The sequence below is a fragment of the Chinchilla lanigera genome, unplaced genomic scaffold (genome assembly GCF_000276665.1).
Source record: "Chinchilla lanigera isolate Chin_1 unplaced genomic scaffold, ChiLan1.0 scaffold00036, whole genome shotgun sequence".
In the NCBI taxonomy this organism is placed as follows: domain Eukaryota; kingdom Metazoa; phylum Chordata; class Mammalia; order Rodentia; family Chinchillidae; genus Chinchilla; species Chinchilla lanigera.
This window is the reverse complement of record NW_004955437.1, coordinates 269,191-284,890: the sequence shown is the minus strand read 5'-3', so window position 1 is coordinate 284,890 and position 15,700 is coordinate 269,191. Positions and strand designations below refer to the sequence as shown.

The window sequence follows — 15,700 nt, the reverse complement described above, 5'->3', positions numbered from 1 at the left end:
TTGTGCTAATATCATTTGGACAATTAAATGTTGATATCTTGTACTCGGAGTAACTAATTTAAAGATAACAATATGCAATGTATTAACCATTGTTACCTTCCTATCATACTGTTTTAGGATTTTTTTTGTTTTAAAATTTTTTTTAAACTTTTTTTTTTTTAAATTTTGGGACATGATCTTAGTTGCTGAGTTGTGCAGGATGGGATCAAATGTTTGATGTTCCTGCCTCAGCCTCTCAGAGTGCTAGGAACACAGGTGTGCAACACTATACCTGACTGAAGTGTGTTTTTATAATGAAAGATATGGCTTTGTGTTACATTTTGTTGTTGTTTTGTTTTGTTTTTGTCTTTTTCAGACGGTCTCACTCTGCAGTTCAGGCTGGCCTTGAGTTCACTTTGTAGCCCAGATTGGTCTTTTTTTTTTTTTTTTTCCAGTACCAGGAATCAAACTCACGACCTTGTGCTTGCCAGGCAGGCGCTTTGCCGCTGAGCTAAATCCCCAGCCCCCCCAGACTGGTCTTGAACTCGCAACAATCCTCCTGCCTCAGCCTCCCAAGTGCTGGAATTACGCACATGTGCCACCATGCCTGGCTTACATTAATGTTTTGTGGTGATTTTGTTTGTTTTGCTTTCTTGAGACAAGGTTTTGCTCTGTAGTTCAGGCTGACCTTAAACTCAGAGAAATCCTCCTGCCTCAGCTTCCTGAGAACTGGGATTATAGGTGTGCACCACTGTACCTGGCCCTGCTGCTTTTTTGTACGCAAGTCTGTGTATCAGCAATGGGTATATGTCTATCTGTGCTGTCAACGTAAAATGAGGGTAATATCAGTGATTGCATGGATTATTGTAAGGATTACATGCATTTAGCCACCACTCAGTAAAGGGAAGTTGTTTTACGACTACCACTGGAGGGCATGGTGTGTGTGAGTTTGCAGACTGCGATTAGTAAGCACTAAAGGGTAACAGGGACATGCAACGATGCATCAGTGTGTAGCATGTCTGAGCCCCACTCACCTAAGCAGCTTCTCTCCCCACTTACAGCGGCATCTGTTGAGGATTCCTGTGGGGGTGTGGACAAGAGGTGAGCGCTTGTGAGGCAGGGTGGCCTGAGGCTCAGACACAGGAAACAGAGGCAGCCAACGCTGGGGTCTGGCCACAAATCTTGGCCAGAATTAGTGCACATAAAGAAGGGGGAAAGGATGAACACTCACAACACTCAGAAAAACACACAAAGCAGGCCGAGCTAAGTCTCACAGAGGGCGCAGCACGGCTGTAAAATAAGGCCCAACCCACTGAGAAAATGCGGATATTTGGGGTTATACCTCTAAGACATCCTAAAAGCAGAGACAGCCAATGAAGATTGTATAGGGATCAAACAGGCAGTTAAGCAGTTATGTAGCTCTCTGCTGTACATACTTAACAGGGGCCCGACTGGTAGAAACATCCCTGCAGACTGCGGGAATGAACACAGAAGTGGTCAAGCCACAGCTGACATGCAGACAACACTGTACAACGTGTGGGAGAAGCTCAAGGTCAGAGCTGGGACAAAGACAAGGAAGCTGGACTCTCGAGGAAGACACTGAACGGGGAAGAAGTGGGAAGAGGAGCTGGGACCCATCTCTGGGGACAACTGCTTTTCTTGCAGCGTGGGGTGAGGGACCGGGCACACCTACCAAAGAGGCTGAGCCCCTCCTTCAGTCCACTAGCCACTTTGTACACTGAGGGATGAGACTCGCTCTTAAAAATCTGTAGAACACTGTCAGGGGGAAATGGAGAAATGTGGGGTAACTTGGATTTTTTTTTTTTTCCATCTTTTTGAGACAGGGTCTCGCTATGCAGTTCAGGCTGGCCTTGAGCTCACTTTGTAGCCCAGGCTGGTCTCAAACTTGCAACGATCCTCCCGCCTCAGCCTCCTGTGTGCTGCGATTACAGGCATGCACTACCAAACCCAGTGTAAATTGGATTTTTGAAAGGAACAGGAATCAACTGAGAAAGCAAAATGAGGACTGGGGACATCCCCCTGGGACTATCTTGGTGTGAGGTTCATTGCTCACTTCTCTGTGCCTCAGTTTGTCCTTTTAGAAAAGGAGGGTCACAGGCTGGGAATGTAGCTCAGTGGTAGAACCCTTGCTTAGCATGTACCAGGGCCTAGTTTCCATCTCCACCATTGCGAGAAGAAAAAAGGAAAGAAAAAGGAAGGGAAGGCGGGTGATGCCTCTGTACTTCCTTACCCCTCATCCCTCCCTTTCCTTCATGGAGAGAGCTCTTAATAACCCTAGAATTAGGGAAATTAGAGCCTCATTATGATTATCAGAGCATTAAACTTAATCCTTCTCTCGTGCCAAAGATAGCAGCCTGCCTCCACCTCCTCACCTGTACGTGTCTTGATCTATGCTCACAAGATGGGTCCTGAGGAAAGAAAACAAGGGAGGTGGCTCCGGTATGAGGGGTCTGTGTTTGTTATAAAGCTCTAGCCCTTGGCCTGCCCTTTTAGAATATCATCTCAGTGTTCTCCTCCGAGCTCCACAGTCCCTCCAATTCTCCTGTGTCCTAGAGCTCATCGCCCACTGGATCACTGCCCCTCACCTCCAGCCCCAGCTTACTTTTCAGGCCTCCCAATCCCACTTTACTTTGGCTGAAGTTCGAACGAACCACCTACAACACAAATTTCTTAAAGCCCAGGATAGGGACGCTGATGTTAGAGTCTTCCAGTTCCACCCCAATTCTTCGCCGACCCAGGAATTTGAGCAGTCCTCCGAGTGCCCGAACCTGAGGGGAGTCAGCAGTGCAGTTGGGGTAAATGCTAACTTCCTGGAGGCTGGACACCAGCAAGGAAAACTATTACTTCCCAGGGCTAGGCTGGTACCTTCCAGAACTCAGCCCGAGAATTGGGGTGATTGTGCCTTCAAGGCTGCACCCCAACCTTTACGCCCCAGGACCCAGCTCACTGTGAGGAGGCAGTCGAAGGGAATAATGGAGGAGAGGAAGAGGATTTTCTCAGTGGCTGTCATAGACTCTGGGATGAAGGAGTAGTTTCCGGAAAGGAGGCGCTGTTTGCTTATCTCCAGACCTATTTTGGGGATGAAGGGATAGGAAAGGTCTTGTAGCCCACTTTTTTCACTCTATTAGGAACAAGCTGCGGTTGTGGGAGGCAGGGGACTTGACTTGCTCAAGTTTATACAAGCCGTAAATGGAAAGCTGCAGCAAGACCCAAAAATTTCAGGTTCTTAGTTCAGTTTTCCTTTTATTCTGTATATAATTTAAGTATATTCGGTTGAGGGCATAACCTGAGAAAGATTAATGACTCAGGAGAGAAAGAGATATGTCTTGAATTAGCGATTTGGGGTCAAAAAGGTTGTATTGATAGAGGAAACAGTAACACTAATGCCTAACATCTAATTAGGATAGAATATCCTGTACCCCCTTTGCAATCCTGGAAAGGTTTTGGAAATGTCTAATGGGTCATCAGTGTCACTGAGGCAGTGCTTTTTTTTTTTTTTTAAGCAACAAATAACTTTGGCTTAAAGAGGGAAAGTTCCAACAATCAAGCTATTCAAAATGTTATCACTCCCTCCTTTCAGGGGTGGCCCTCACCACTAGAAAAGTTTAACGAAAGCCTTCACAGTAATTTTCAGATTATTAAGGAGAGGAGCAGAAGAAATCTTGGGGAGATCAGTCAAGGGGCATGGAGAACCCATTCACAATGAGGAAAACCTGAGGGGAGATCTCTGATAATTGGGTAGAGTAAGGAGAAAAGGTGGGGATATTCAGATAGCACATTGTAAAACAAAAGCAGATACCAAAATCCACACTTGGCAGTAATATGATTTCAGGTTTCTTTGGCTCTCTGTGTTCCTGAGAGGCTGTGTGGGAGGTTAAAAAAAAAAAAAAAAAGCCTATCATTCTGTACCTCTCAGTCCTCCTACCTCTGTCCCACACTTCCTCCCACCCAATTCTAGCCTTCTAGAACATTCCATGCATTAGTCCTTTTCCATTTTCCTTCTTTCTGATGCAGTTCTTACCAAGCCTTTGTAGAAAGTGAGTCATATACTCATCCTGTTTGGCACTTGTAACAACACACCGGGGATTGATTTCATCCAGAACTTGGAAAAAGAAAAGAGAATGAGTTTAAGGAGTGTGTGTGTGTGTGTGTGTGTGTGTGTGTGTGTTTCAATAGGGTCTCACTATGTAGTTCAGGCTGGCCTTGCAATCACTGTGTACCCCAAACTGGCCTCGAACTCAAAAGTGATCCTCCTGCTTCAGTTTTGTGAGTGCTGGATTACAGGTGTGCACACCACCACACCGATGAGTTTAAGAATCTTTATCAGTGGACTAAGAATGAACACATAGCACTTTGCTTGCTACCCTCTTTCCCTCTCAAGAATTTATTTCCTCCAAGAGTAGGGTGGGATCACACACTGGGAGTATAGGTAAAAGTGAGGAATGAGATTTAGAAGAAAAAGTATTAAGATTGTCAGAGTGGTGGGAGGGGAGAAGGGTGCCCTGAAGATTGTCACTAGACTGTAAACCCCTGAAGGAATGATTTGCCAAGGACTCTATCTGCTGCCCTTAATACACTGAACACACCTAATAAATATTTACTGGGTAATGAAATGAATTCTAAAAATCAACACAGGGAGTCTCTGGCAGTCAACCATGAACTAGATTAAGTCAGGCGAGGGCACACGGGTGAGATACACTTCCAACCCCGAGAATCCAGGGATTGCTCGTGGATCTGCCCCACCTCTCTGCAGAAGCCTGAGGCTCTCGTGGTCTGGCGCGTCTGGCATGAAGTAGATGGCTGAGTCGCTGGTGTCATAGTAGGCAATGCCCAGCTGTCCTGAGTTCCACAGCACACACAGATGCACCTGTCCGGCGAGGAAGACACCGTCTGCAGCACCCCGGACGCAGAGCGCCGCTGCGGCTTCGCCCGCAATCATCTGCTCATGGGGCAAGCTGGGCGGTGGTGGTGACAGGTCCCCTCCCAGCCCCCTTTAGGCCTATCCACTCCCCGCTCTGGGAGACCTCGGCCGGCGCCTCGTCCTCGTCCTCGGCTTCCTCGGGGCCCAGCGCGGGGTCGGGGCTGGGGCAGCCGGCTGGGGCCGCCCCGGGTCCCGATCCCTGCGGCGCCGCCGCGTGGGAGGCCATGTGCTTCGCGGCTCTGCGGGGGCACAACGTGAAGGGGCTCAGGAGGGGGCTTCCACTCAGCGAAAGAGAACCCGGGGACTCCCGGGAGGCGCGGGGCGGGGCGCGGAGGGCCGCGGGGACAGCCTGGGGGCACTCCCAGGGGCGCACTCCTCAGCTACGCCGCTAAAGCGCTCTGCGAAACTCCACGCGCCGCACCCTCGGTTCTGTCACGCGCAGGCCTGAGGGATCTGACTGCCTCTGTCCCCACATCCCCTCTCACAGCCTCACGCTCTTCTCCCCACTACCCGCCACTGCCAACTCTGTTTTCCCGCCTTTTTCGTCACCTGGCTCGCAAGGCGTACGACACTGCCCCACTGACCAACCGCAGAGAGCCTGCGGGAGGGGCGGCCAGCCCGTGAGGGGGATGCGCGCGCAGGTCCCGCCCTCCGAGCCACTGGCGGTCCGCGAGGCCCGGATCCCGTCTAGAGATCTAACAGGGCCAGAGGGAGGCGGGGATGACCGACGCAGAAGTCGGGGCGCTGATTGGTCCGTTCGCACTGGGGGGCGGTGCCATGACGTTCAAACTTCCCGCCTTCTACCGTTGCTTAGCAGCCAGGACTCAACCCCTTTGCTTTTCTGGGCTTTGATTGACGTGCGGTGGAGCCTGAGAGAAGGTCCGAGGCAGAGGAGAGTCCAGGTCCAGGGAAGGGGTCTAAGGAAATGGGGGAGGAGGCCGACCTTAAAGGGCCAGAGGTACTTTTTTTTCCTCCTGGAGAATGGAGAGACGCAATTTTAATTCAACTTGTGCCAACAACTCTAGGTTAATGTTTGTATCCTCCGAGTTAATATTTGTAAAGAACTTAGAACTGCGCCTGTCAAACAAAGTAAGAACTACGTGAGTGCTTTAAATAAATATGTACAAATAAGAAGCAGGACTGCTATCTCAGCCCTACTTTCCGTGTTTCCTGGGCGCAGGCTATAACCACCCCCACAAGGGAGGGCACTATGGGGCCTAATTTATTATTCAGCTCCTCAAGAGGAGGTGGAAATATTTGAATGACCCCATATTCGAAAAGCTATAGACCTAGTAAGAAAACTTACACCACTATTAGGCTATGCCCAATACCCTTACATGCAAACACACTCACACACACACACACACACACACACACACTCTTAAGGACAGAGGATGTCATTCATTCCTTCGCCATCTATTTATTTAGTGCCTACTCTTGGACAGACAATGGACTTTAAACAGTGCAGCTTACTGAAGTGTCACTGCTCCCTGAAGCTTATTTTTTAGTGTATTTAGAGGAGAGAGGGAAGGCAGGAGGTTGTAAGGGACAAACACATACATAGTTTTTAAAAATCCTTAACTAGCTGGGTGTGGTGGTTCACACCTACAATCTCAGCTACTCTAGAGGCTGAGGATAGAACAGTGCAAGTTCAAGCACGGCCTGGATGATTTAGTAAGACCCTATCTCAAAATTTAAAAAAAATAAATAAACAAAGGGCTGGGATATAGCTCAGTGGGAAGGCCCCGGGTTCTATCCCCAGTACCAAAAAAAAAAAATCCCTTAAATACATCTTCCTGCTCAGCTTGGTATCCTGAGCCGAGAGGATGGGCAGGTCCTGCCTAAGAGGCTGGGAAAGACAGAGCGCGAGATGACCGGGCCGTGCTGACCAGTGCCTGGAAAATCCCCTGCAGTGGGAAAGGCAGGGAGCAGAGTTAGGGCTGAGTTAATGGTTACCCGTGGTAGAATGTTGAGCAATGAAGCTATGGAAACCTGGAGGAGGCTGGTGACAGCTCTGGGGTGTGGCAGGGAGGAATGCGCCTTCCAGTGTGGGGTGTGAAGTGATTAGGGACTGGTTTACCAAGCAAGGAGGGGTAGAGAGTGAAAGAGAAGCCCAGAGAGGGAAAAGATAGTAAGACAGAAGAAAAGGGGCTGAGGATTTAGCTCAGCGGCACAGCGCCTTCCGGGCAAGCGTGAGGTTGTAAGTTCGATTCCCGATACCGGTAAAAACAAAAACAAAACAAAACAAAACAACAAAACAAGACAAAAAAAGTTCAACATTAAAAAAAAGATAGACAAAAAACAGGGGCCAGGAATGAAATAGATAAACTTCTCTGATGCAGGATTTAGGGGTGCAACCCCGGTCTCAAATTTATGAGGCACCCCTGAACATCTCCAGAGAGGACAGCGCTGGCCCTTACCTGGAGAGTTAAGGCGGCATACCTTGTGGGCAGCCATGCCAACCAGCCAAAGTCAATACTGGTGATCGAGGCGGCTGTATCTATAAAGCTGTAGAAGAAAACAGGCAGGGCAGAGGCTGCCAAACCTGTTTGAGCTTAACATTGGGCCCATTTTCCTGAACTTCTCCCAGAGAGACCTTCGTGCAAGGGGCTTCTGGTGGACACTGACAGGGAACAGAAGAGGACCCCGGGAAGAAGGGCTGTTTTGGTCACCTCCCCTTAGTAGCAAGGAGTCCTGTGTGCACACTTGGGGGCCCCTGGAGGGGCTTCACACACACACACACACAAACACACACACACACACACACACACACACACACACGCAGTTATTCTACATCCTTACAAGTGCTCAAACACCAAATATACCCTGTCTTTCTGGGGAGAAGAGAAAAGAGCCTTTCCCCGGGGAGGAGATACCCCACAAAAGAGGAAGCACGGGAGGAAACCACTAACTGCTAGTTTCTAGCCATGCATATGGTCGCTCCACCCCACTCTTCCCCCAAGCCTCTCCCTCGGTAAATTCGAAGCCCTGTGTTGCTGGCAGCCCATCGTGTTTTTCTGGAGCTATAGGCCTTTTGTAGGGCAGAGGGTGGTGAGGAGGAAAGATGGCTGGACAGGAGAGAGACTCAGATGTGGTGGCTGGAATGTGTGCTGTTGAGGACATATTTTGGAGCTTTTTCAGTAGATCACAGTCTGGTAGCACCTCCCAAATTGAAGTTACTGGGGAAGGGAGGAAGCTGTGTTGCTGCTGTCCTTCCTATTTACTTTCGCAGGTGTCCCCCGGGACTCCACTCACACTTTTCTGTCTGACCTTTGCTTTATGCCGGTGATAGGAACTGCTATCGCCCCCACCCGCCCCAGGATGGCGCAGCTCTACCCTAGTGCAGTGATAACTACCCCAGCACCCGTCTCCAAGGCAACCTACCAGCCACAACAAGGCAAGAAGCACAGGAAGGGGCCCAGGATGGGGGCAGAAGTAGAAGCACTGAAGCTGGCCAAGCTAGGGAGAGGAGGCCCGGCCATAGACCCCACAGCTGCACTTCCTGTTTCCCTAGGGCCTCCTGGTCTCCCTGCTTATTCTTGCACTACTTTCAGCACCCCGTCCCAGCTTCCTTTTCCAATTCTCGGGAATCAGAGTTCTACCAACCTGTTTCTATTTTTGTTGCGGGGGCGCGGGGTATGCTGGCGATGGAACCCAGGGCCTCACACATGCTGGGTCACATCCTCAGTCCTTTTTATTTCATTTTGAGACAAAGTCTTGCTTAGCTGCCCCTGAACTTTGAACTCTCCTACCTCAGCCTCCTGAGTAGCAACCCAGAAAGTGGAAAGTGGAGTCTAGACGGAATGCAGAACCCTTCCACTCTGCATCTTCTGGTTGTGCCCCAGCCGTTAGTGTCAAGTTTCTCGTGGGAGGGTGGAAAACCCTTCCGATTAATGAAACGGGGAAACTGAGGCAGGAGGAAGCATTCTAGCCAGGAAGGGTCAGAGAGACAAGGTCCCCAGACCCCCCCTCCTCTTCAGGCCCCCATCGCGATCCGCGGGGAGGCAGGCGCCCGCTCCCTCCGCACCCAGTCCCTACCCGCAAGTCCCGGGCTGGGGCGGGGCCGGCCGGTGAGTCAGCGACTCCCGCCCCGTCGGGAGGGGCCGGAGCGCGGCGCCGGGCGTCGGGTGCGCAGGGCAGGTGCGGAGGCCGCGTCCGTCCGTCCGTCTGTCTGTCGGTGCGGCGCGCGGGTCTCGGCGGACTCGCGCTGGGCGCTAGCGGGGCGCCCCGGCCCGCAGCAGGAGCCCCAGCGGAGCCCCGCCTCCCGCCGCCCCTCCCAGCCCCCGGCGCGGCGCTTCCTGGTCCGACGCAGCCATGGCCGAGGAGCAGCCCCAGGTCGAGCTGTTCGTGAAGGTAAGGGCGCCGCGCCCGATCGGGGCCCCCGGCTCCTGAGGCCGATCCTGGCTCCCCGTCCCGCTCCGGCCGGCCCGCCACCGGCCCGGCCTCCCGGTCCCACCCGGCCACGTGCGGCTCGCTGCGGCGGGGTGCGGGGACGCGAGCTGGGAGGTCCCTGGGACGCAGAGTTCGGACTGAACCCCGAAAAGTTTAAAGCCGAGCAAGTTCCCAGCGGCCTGTACAGGATGAGAAAAGTGGGGCAAAGGAGTTTCCCGGAGCGAGGAGACTGCGGTGGGTCGGACGCGGACGGGGAGCGGGAGCCCGGCAGGATTTAGGAAGGACAGAGGGAAGCATCCGCGCGACCCTGGGAAGCCAGGGGGACGGGGAGGCGTGTGTGTGCGCGCGCGTGCGGGCGTGTGGCAGGGAGGGTTCCAGAAAGGGTGTGTTGCAGACTACCTGGGAGTGGAAGGACGTGAACTGGCAAGCGAGGAGAGAGGGGAGAGTGGGAGCGGAGTTTGGGAAACAGGCTGGGAGGTGGTGGGGTGAGCCTAACAGCCCGACTGGACTGGGCGAAGCTGGAGAAAGAGAAGCGGGAAGGAGTGGGAGTCTAGCGGTAGCCACGCTGGGGATAGTCAGGGAGAGGCCGAAGAGGAGGAAAGCTGGGCCGGCTCCGATGCGGTCTGCAGACCAGGAGGAGACTCGGCCAGCTCCCTGTGGGTGTGGACGGACGGGCTGGTTCCGTGGCAGCTGGGTATCAGAACCACAGGCGGCGGCCCTGGGCCCTCCCGACCGCCTCCTTCACGGCTTCCCCGTCGGGGACTTCGCCGCGCCCCTCCCTGCCTCCCGCTGTCCACTGGTGTGCGTCCCTGTTTGCACGTTCTCCTCTCTCTCCACCTTTCCCTTTTGTTCGCCCGTCTTTGTGTGTTCCGGCCGTTTCTCCTCCGGTAGGCTCGGTTTCCCGGGCAGCCAGTCCCTCTCCCCGGCCCTGAAGTCAACTGGAGCCTGGGTCCCCTCCGCCCCTTAGGTGTGGTCCCCACCTCACCCCCTTGCTGGTTTCTGGGGCTATTTTTACTTCTGGGTGAGGCCGTGTGCTGAGATTCCAGCCGGAGTGCTCGGTGGAGAGGGTTATGGGGGCCTGAGGACGCATTCAGGGGCCGAGTGATGGGAATGGGGCGCCCGAGGGAGGCTGTAGCTGCCCAGGCCCTGCCCCCACCCCCTGGCCAGGAAGGAAGCCCTGAGGCGGAGACATCGAGATGAATCACGCTCAGCCTGGCAGGGAGGCTCCCTGGGGGATGAGGTCACCACTTGCCAATTAGACGGCAGCCCCCTTCTCCACGCCAGGCCCCAGACCCCTTGAGTCTGCAGCCAGGAATCTGTTACAGAGTAGATGGAGGTGTAGGGAACGGAACTCTGGCTCCTTAGTCCCGCCCCACCTCTCCTGTCCTCAGATTCTGGGCCGTTCAGGAAGGGGGAATCCAGGGCTCCAGCCAACAATGCTGGCCTCAGCGGAGCGCCTTTTCCTCTCTAGGACTCAGATCCGCCTAGTTCTCCAAGACCCATTCCTTCTGCTTTTTTCTCCGGTTTTTATCTTCAGGAAACCAGAAGCCTGCTTTTGCAGTTTTCTCATTGATCTGCCCTGGGGGTGGCTTTTAGGGGGAGGGCGGCGCTTGTGTCCTGCCTGGGCAGAACACAGCGGGTTTGGGAGCAGGGACCCCGGAGTGACCAGGGGCTGCACCAGGCCTTACCCTGTGTGGGGATTGCTTTTCAGGCTGGCAGTGATGGGGCCAAGATCGGGAACTGCCCCTTCTCCCAGAGACTGTTCATGGTGCTTTGGCTCAAGGGAGTCACCTTCAACGTCACCACCGTTGACACCAAGAGGTGGGCTCACTTCTGTTCCTCTTTCGCTCCTGCATGTAAATGTGGGTACCCGCCCACGAGTCCGTCCTTCCTTCCTTTCTTCGGTCCTCCGCCTTTCCCCATTGGAGCCTGTCTCTCTCTGGTTTCCGGTGCCTCTTTCCTGTCCTGACATCCGGCCCCTTCCCCAGGCGCACAGAGACGGTGCAGAAGCTGTGCCCAGGAGGGCAGCTCCCATTCCTGCTGTATGGCACGGAAGTCCACACAGACACCAACAAGATTGAGGAGTTTCTGGAGGCCATGCTGTGCCCTCCCAGGTATAGGATGCCGGGAGAAGGCCGGGGGTTGGGCGCTGGCAGACTTTGGAGAGCAGAGAGGGTGAAGAAGAGGAGCATGTAGATGCTGGTGGGGCAGGGGCCGAAGAGCTCGCTGAGGCTCCCCCAGGAAGATGACTTACCTTGTTTCTCCCAATGGCTTTCAGGTACCCCAAGCTGGCAGCTCTGAACCCTGAGTCCAACACAGCAGGGCTGGACGTATTTGCCAAATTTTCTGCCTACATCAAGAATTCAAACCCAGCGCTCAATGATAGTGAGTCTGCGGGTCAGAGGCGTGGGTCCTGGAGCTGGGGAGGGGACCCGGGCTCGAGGCATTTGAGGCAACTGGAGGATCAGATATCAGGGAGATGGAACAGATGCTAGCAAACCTTCCCCGCCCTCCGTTTCTGCTTTATTCTGTGTCTCTCTGCCTTCTCATTGAGGAGACTTTCAAGCCTCTCTCATTTGTTCCCCAGCCTCTTCTGCCCCCCTTGGGACATTAGTTGGCTGCTGGCCTGTTTTCTGGCGGAGTAAGGTTATGTTTAAAGAACCATTCACAAAGCCGCGTGTGGTGGTGCACACCTGTAATCCCAGCACTCGGGAGGCTGAGGCAGGAGGGTCACTGCGAGTTTGTGACCAGCCTGGGCTACAAAGTGAGTTCAAAGCCAGCTTATACTACATAGTGAGACCCTGTCTCAAAAAGATTTTTAGGTACAGCATTAGGCTATTTATTTGTTCTGCTTCAAAAAGATTTTTTTTTGGACCAGTTGAATATTCATTGACTATTCTCAATGGTTGTAGTAGAAAACATAGTAATAAACATACACCCATTTACGAAATAGCGTAGGAACAATACAAACATTACAGAGTTATGGACAGGTTAGTAGGAAAATATCAATGGCTGCTGTAATACGTGGTGGTATCTTCAAAGTGGTTTCTCAGGAAGACAGATATGCAAGAAAGATCTAACAAAAAAGATTTTTAAAAATTAAATAAAATAAAGAATCATTCAGACTACGCGAGTACAAATCTAACTCTGAGCAATTCATTTAACTTCCCGGTAAATCCATTATGGATTTCTAAAATGAGGATAGTAATACCTATTTCCTGGGTTGGTGTGAGAATTAAACAAGTTTTTGTTTCTAAAGTGCTTGAAATAAGGGAGTGGTAGAATACCTGCTTAGCATATGCAAGGCCCTGGGTTGAATCCTCAGCACCACCAAAAGAAAAAAAAAATTGCTTAGAATAACCATATAGCAAGCTAACTACATTAGTGTGTGCTATTCTTATTTTATACTGGCTCCACCATCCTACCGTGGGTGGTCTTGGATAGGCTGTGTCAGTCTTCTGATGTTTCATCCATGCCCTCTCTCACACAGATCTGGAGAAGGGGCTCCTAAAAGCCCTGAAGGTTTTAGACAACTACTTGGTATCCCCACTCCCAGAAGAAGTGGATGAAACCAGTGCGGAAGATGAGGGCATCTCTCGGAGGAAGTTTCTGGATGGCAATGAGCTCACCCTGGCTGACTGCAACCTGTTGCCAAAGCTGCACATAGTACAGGTGGGCAGTCACTGTGAGGGGCATGGCTGCTTGGGTGGCTGAGGGGCTCCCACGGCCTTCCCATAGCAACTGCTCTGAGGGCTGGGGATTTAGCTCAGTGGCATAGCGCCTGCCTGGCAAGCGCGAGGTCATGAGTTCAATTCCCGGTACCGGAAAAAAACAAACAAAAAACAATCGTAACAACTGCTCTGAAGCTGGCTGCTTTCATGGGGGTGGTCTCCATGCACTGCTGTCAGCAGCAATCCCCACCCCAGTCCTCAGCAACTGTAGCTGACTTGAGGGAAGTACATTCCATGCTGCAGTCTGTGGGTGCTCACGGCCTGGCTGAGAGTAACACATTTCAGTATTCACTTCCGGGAGACTCTTCCTGTCTTTATTTACTTTTTGTCTTTTTGAGACAGGGTCTCACTATGCAGTTCAGGCTGGCCTTGAGCTCACTTTGTAGCCCAGGCTGGTCTCGAACTTGTAATGATCCTCCTGCTTCAGCCTCCCGAGTGCTGGGATTACAGGTGTGCACCACCACGCCCGGCTGGTTCTTCCTGTCTTTATATCACTGCCAAATCTCAGGTTGAGCTGGGTATGGTGGCACATGCCTGTAATCCTAGCTGTCTGGGAGGCTGAGGCAGGAGCTGCACATGTTAGAGTCCAGCCTGGGCAACTTTGCAAGACTGTCTGAAAATTGAAAGAAGGGCTTGTGATATAGCTCAGTTCAGAGGTTCTGGGTTTGACCCTCTGTACTGGGCCAAGGGTGACACATCTCCAGATCAGACAGAGCAGGCTTTCCCTAAATCAAAGCTGTAACTCTTAACTTCTGTTCTCACTTCCTCTTGAGGAAAATGAAAACTGCTGCTTCCCATATTTTCTGTCATGTTGTCAGCTTCAAAGCAATAGTACAGTTCAGGAAACAAGAGCCCAATGTCAGCTGGCCAGACAACTAAATAATAGACATTGTATAGTGGGCATTAAAAGACAAATACTGTTTGATTTTTGGCTTTTCCTAAAAAGAAGGACCAATAATACATGATAAAACAGTCATGTGAGAAAGTTAAGTAATAATACATGACCAGACTGGAGTTGTAGCTGAGTAGTTGAATACTTGCCAACACATAAAGCCCTGGGTTCCATGTCCAGCACAGCAGAGAGAGATTAAAAGTCAAATGGTGAAACAAAAAAGTCACTGTAGAACGTCAGGAGAATTTCATAGTGGATAAATTATATCACTTTTTGTTTTGTTTTGGTGAGGGCTCAAACCTAACTTTTGCACATGGTAAGTCTGTATTCTACCACTGGGCTACATCTGCAGCCTACATCAAATATAAAACCAGAGCAAAGATCCAGACATAGTGGTACACACCTGTAATCCCAGCACTCAAGAGGCCGAGGCAGGAGGATTGCTGTTTGAGACCAGCCTGGGCTACACAGCTTGACCCTGTCTCAAAAACAAAAACAAAGCCATCAGCCAGGTGTGGTAGTACACACTTGTATCCCAAAACTGTGGGACACTGAGGCAGGAAAGTGGCATGTTTAAGCCCAGACCGGGTGACTTTGACACTCTCTGAAAATTTAAAGAAGGGCTGGGGATCTAGTTCAGTGCAAGGGCCCTGAGTTCAGTTCCTAGTTCTGTGAAATAAACAAATCAAGAGGAGAAAAGTTGTACCATGAATGGGGTGGTCTAGAAAGGGTCTGGGTTTTTTGGTTTGTTTTTGAGACAGGGTCAGGCTGTGTAGTTTAGGCTGACTTTGTACTCACCATGTAGTCCAGGCTGGCCTCAAACTCAGGGCAGTCCTCCTACCTACCTCAACCTCCCAAGTGCTGGGATCACAGGTGTGTGCCCCCATACCCTGAGGGTCTGATTATTAATGGCTGGGATTTCAGTGAGTGAAGAGACGGATAAAGACATTACAATAGAGAAGCCAAGAGAACTGATTTGGAGAATTTTATGTAGGAGATAGCCAGAGGTGGAGGTTCTTGAATGCTTGGACAAGAAGTGTGATTTTATCATGCAGTTCTTTTTTTTTGTCTTTTTGAGACAGGGTCTTGCTATGCAGTTCAGGCTGGCCTGGAGTTCACTTTGTAGCCCAGGCTGGTCTCCAACTTGCAACAATCCTGCCTCAGCCTCCTGAGTGCTGGGGTTACAGGCATGCGCCACCACGCCCGGCTTATCATGCAGTTCTTGATAGGAAGGAAAGCCAGCATGGAGGCTCTGGCCCTAACCTGTTGGTTGGTCCCCTCTCCCCACCCTCAGGTGGTCTGTAAGAAGTACAGGGGCTTCACCATCCCAGAGGCCTTTCAGGGAGTGCATCGGTACTTAAGCAACGCTTACGCCCGGGAAGAATTTGCCTCCACCTGTCCAGATGATGAGGAGATCGAGTTGGCCTATGAGCAAGTGGCCAAGGCCCTCAAATAAGGTGGTGTGGAGTGAGGGCTCCCTCACCCACCTCCCTCCATGTTCTTACAGAGGCCCTGGCAGGGACACACTCCACAATGGCCGGTGGGCTGAACCTCCTGGGCACTTGTGCAGCGTGGGTGGGTGGGTAACTGGGGAAGGGAAGGGAAGATGGGGGGGTAAGATTTTTATTGTGGGGCGGGTGGGTAGGACAAGTATTTCAGTAATAAAATACAGAATGAAACTCTAGTGTTGTTTTTACACAAAGGAGTAAAGTGTGGTTGACACGGAAGGATCAGTGATCTTGAGCGCACGGCAGAGGCCAGCGA

General features: G+C 51.7%; 2 protein-coding genes across 2 annotated transcripts in view; one reads left to right on the top strand and one right to left on the bottom strand.

Moving 5' to 3' along the window:
- The window catches only part of Msh5 (mutS homolog 5), a gene marked incomplete in the record, with an annotated part of 21,293 nt that extends 12,378 nt beyond the window's left edge, over positions 1-8,915 (bottom strand). Inside the window, 10 exon segments of the mRNA XM_013516803.1 lie at positions 1,014-1,059; positions 1,673-1,755; positions 2,373-2,408; positions 2,659-2,768; positions 2,948-3,069; positions 3,800-3,862; positions 4,022-4,102; positions 4,744-4,867; positions 5,025-5,838; positions 7,342-8,915. Coding sequence (XP_013372257.1) covers positions 1,014-1,059; positions 1,673-1,755; positions 2,373-2,408; positions 2,659-2,768; positions 2,948-3,069; positions 3,800-3,862; positions 4,022-4,102; positions 4,744-4,867; positions 5,025-5,147 — 788 coding nt within the window.
- A 26-nt stretch (positions 8,916-8,941) lies between these two features.
- On the top strand, positions 8,942-15,615 carry Clic1 (chloride intracellular channel 1). Its single transcript, XM_005389385.2, has 6 exons — positions 8,942-9,274; positions 11,025-11,134; positions 11,302-11,427; positions 11,592-11,698; positions 12,804-12,985; positions 15,231-15,615. Exons 1-6 carry the CDS (start codon positions 9,236-9,238, stop codon positions 15,390-15,392), a joined length of 726 nt encoding a protein of 241 aa, XP_005389442.1. The 5' UTR covers positions 8,942-9,235; the 3' UTR covers positions 15,393-15,615.
- The last annotated feature ends 85 nt before the right edge of the window (positions 15,616-15,700 follow it).

Coding starts and splice junctions, on each gene's coding strand:
- Clic1 (XM_005389385.2), top strand. CDS start 9,236: ATGGCCGAGGAGCAGCCCCAGGTCGAGCTGTTCGTGAAG. Junction 9,275..11,024: donor AGGTCGAGCTGTTCGTGAAG/GTAAGGGCGCCG, acceptor ATTGCTTTTCAG/GCTGGCAGTGATGGGGCCAA. Junction 11,699..12,803: donor AAACCCAGCGCTCAATGATA/GTGAGTCTGCGG, acceptor TCTCTCACACAG/ATCTGGAGAAGGGGCTCCTA.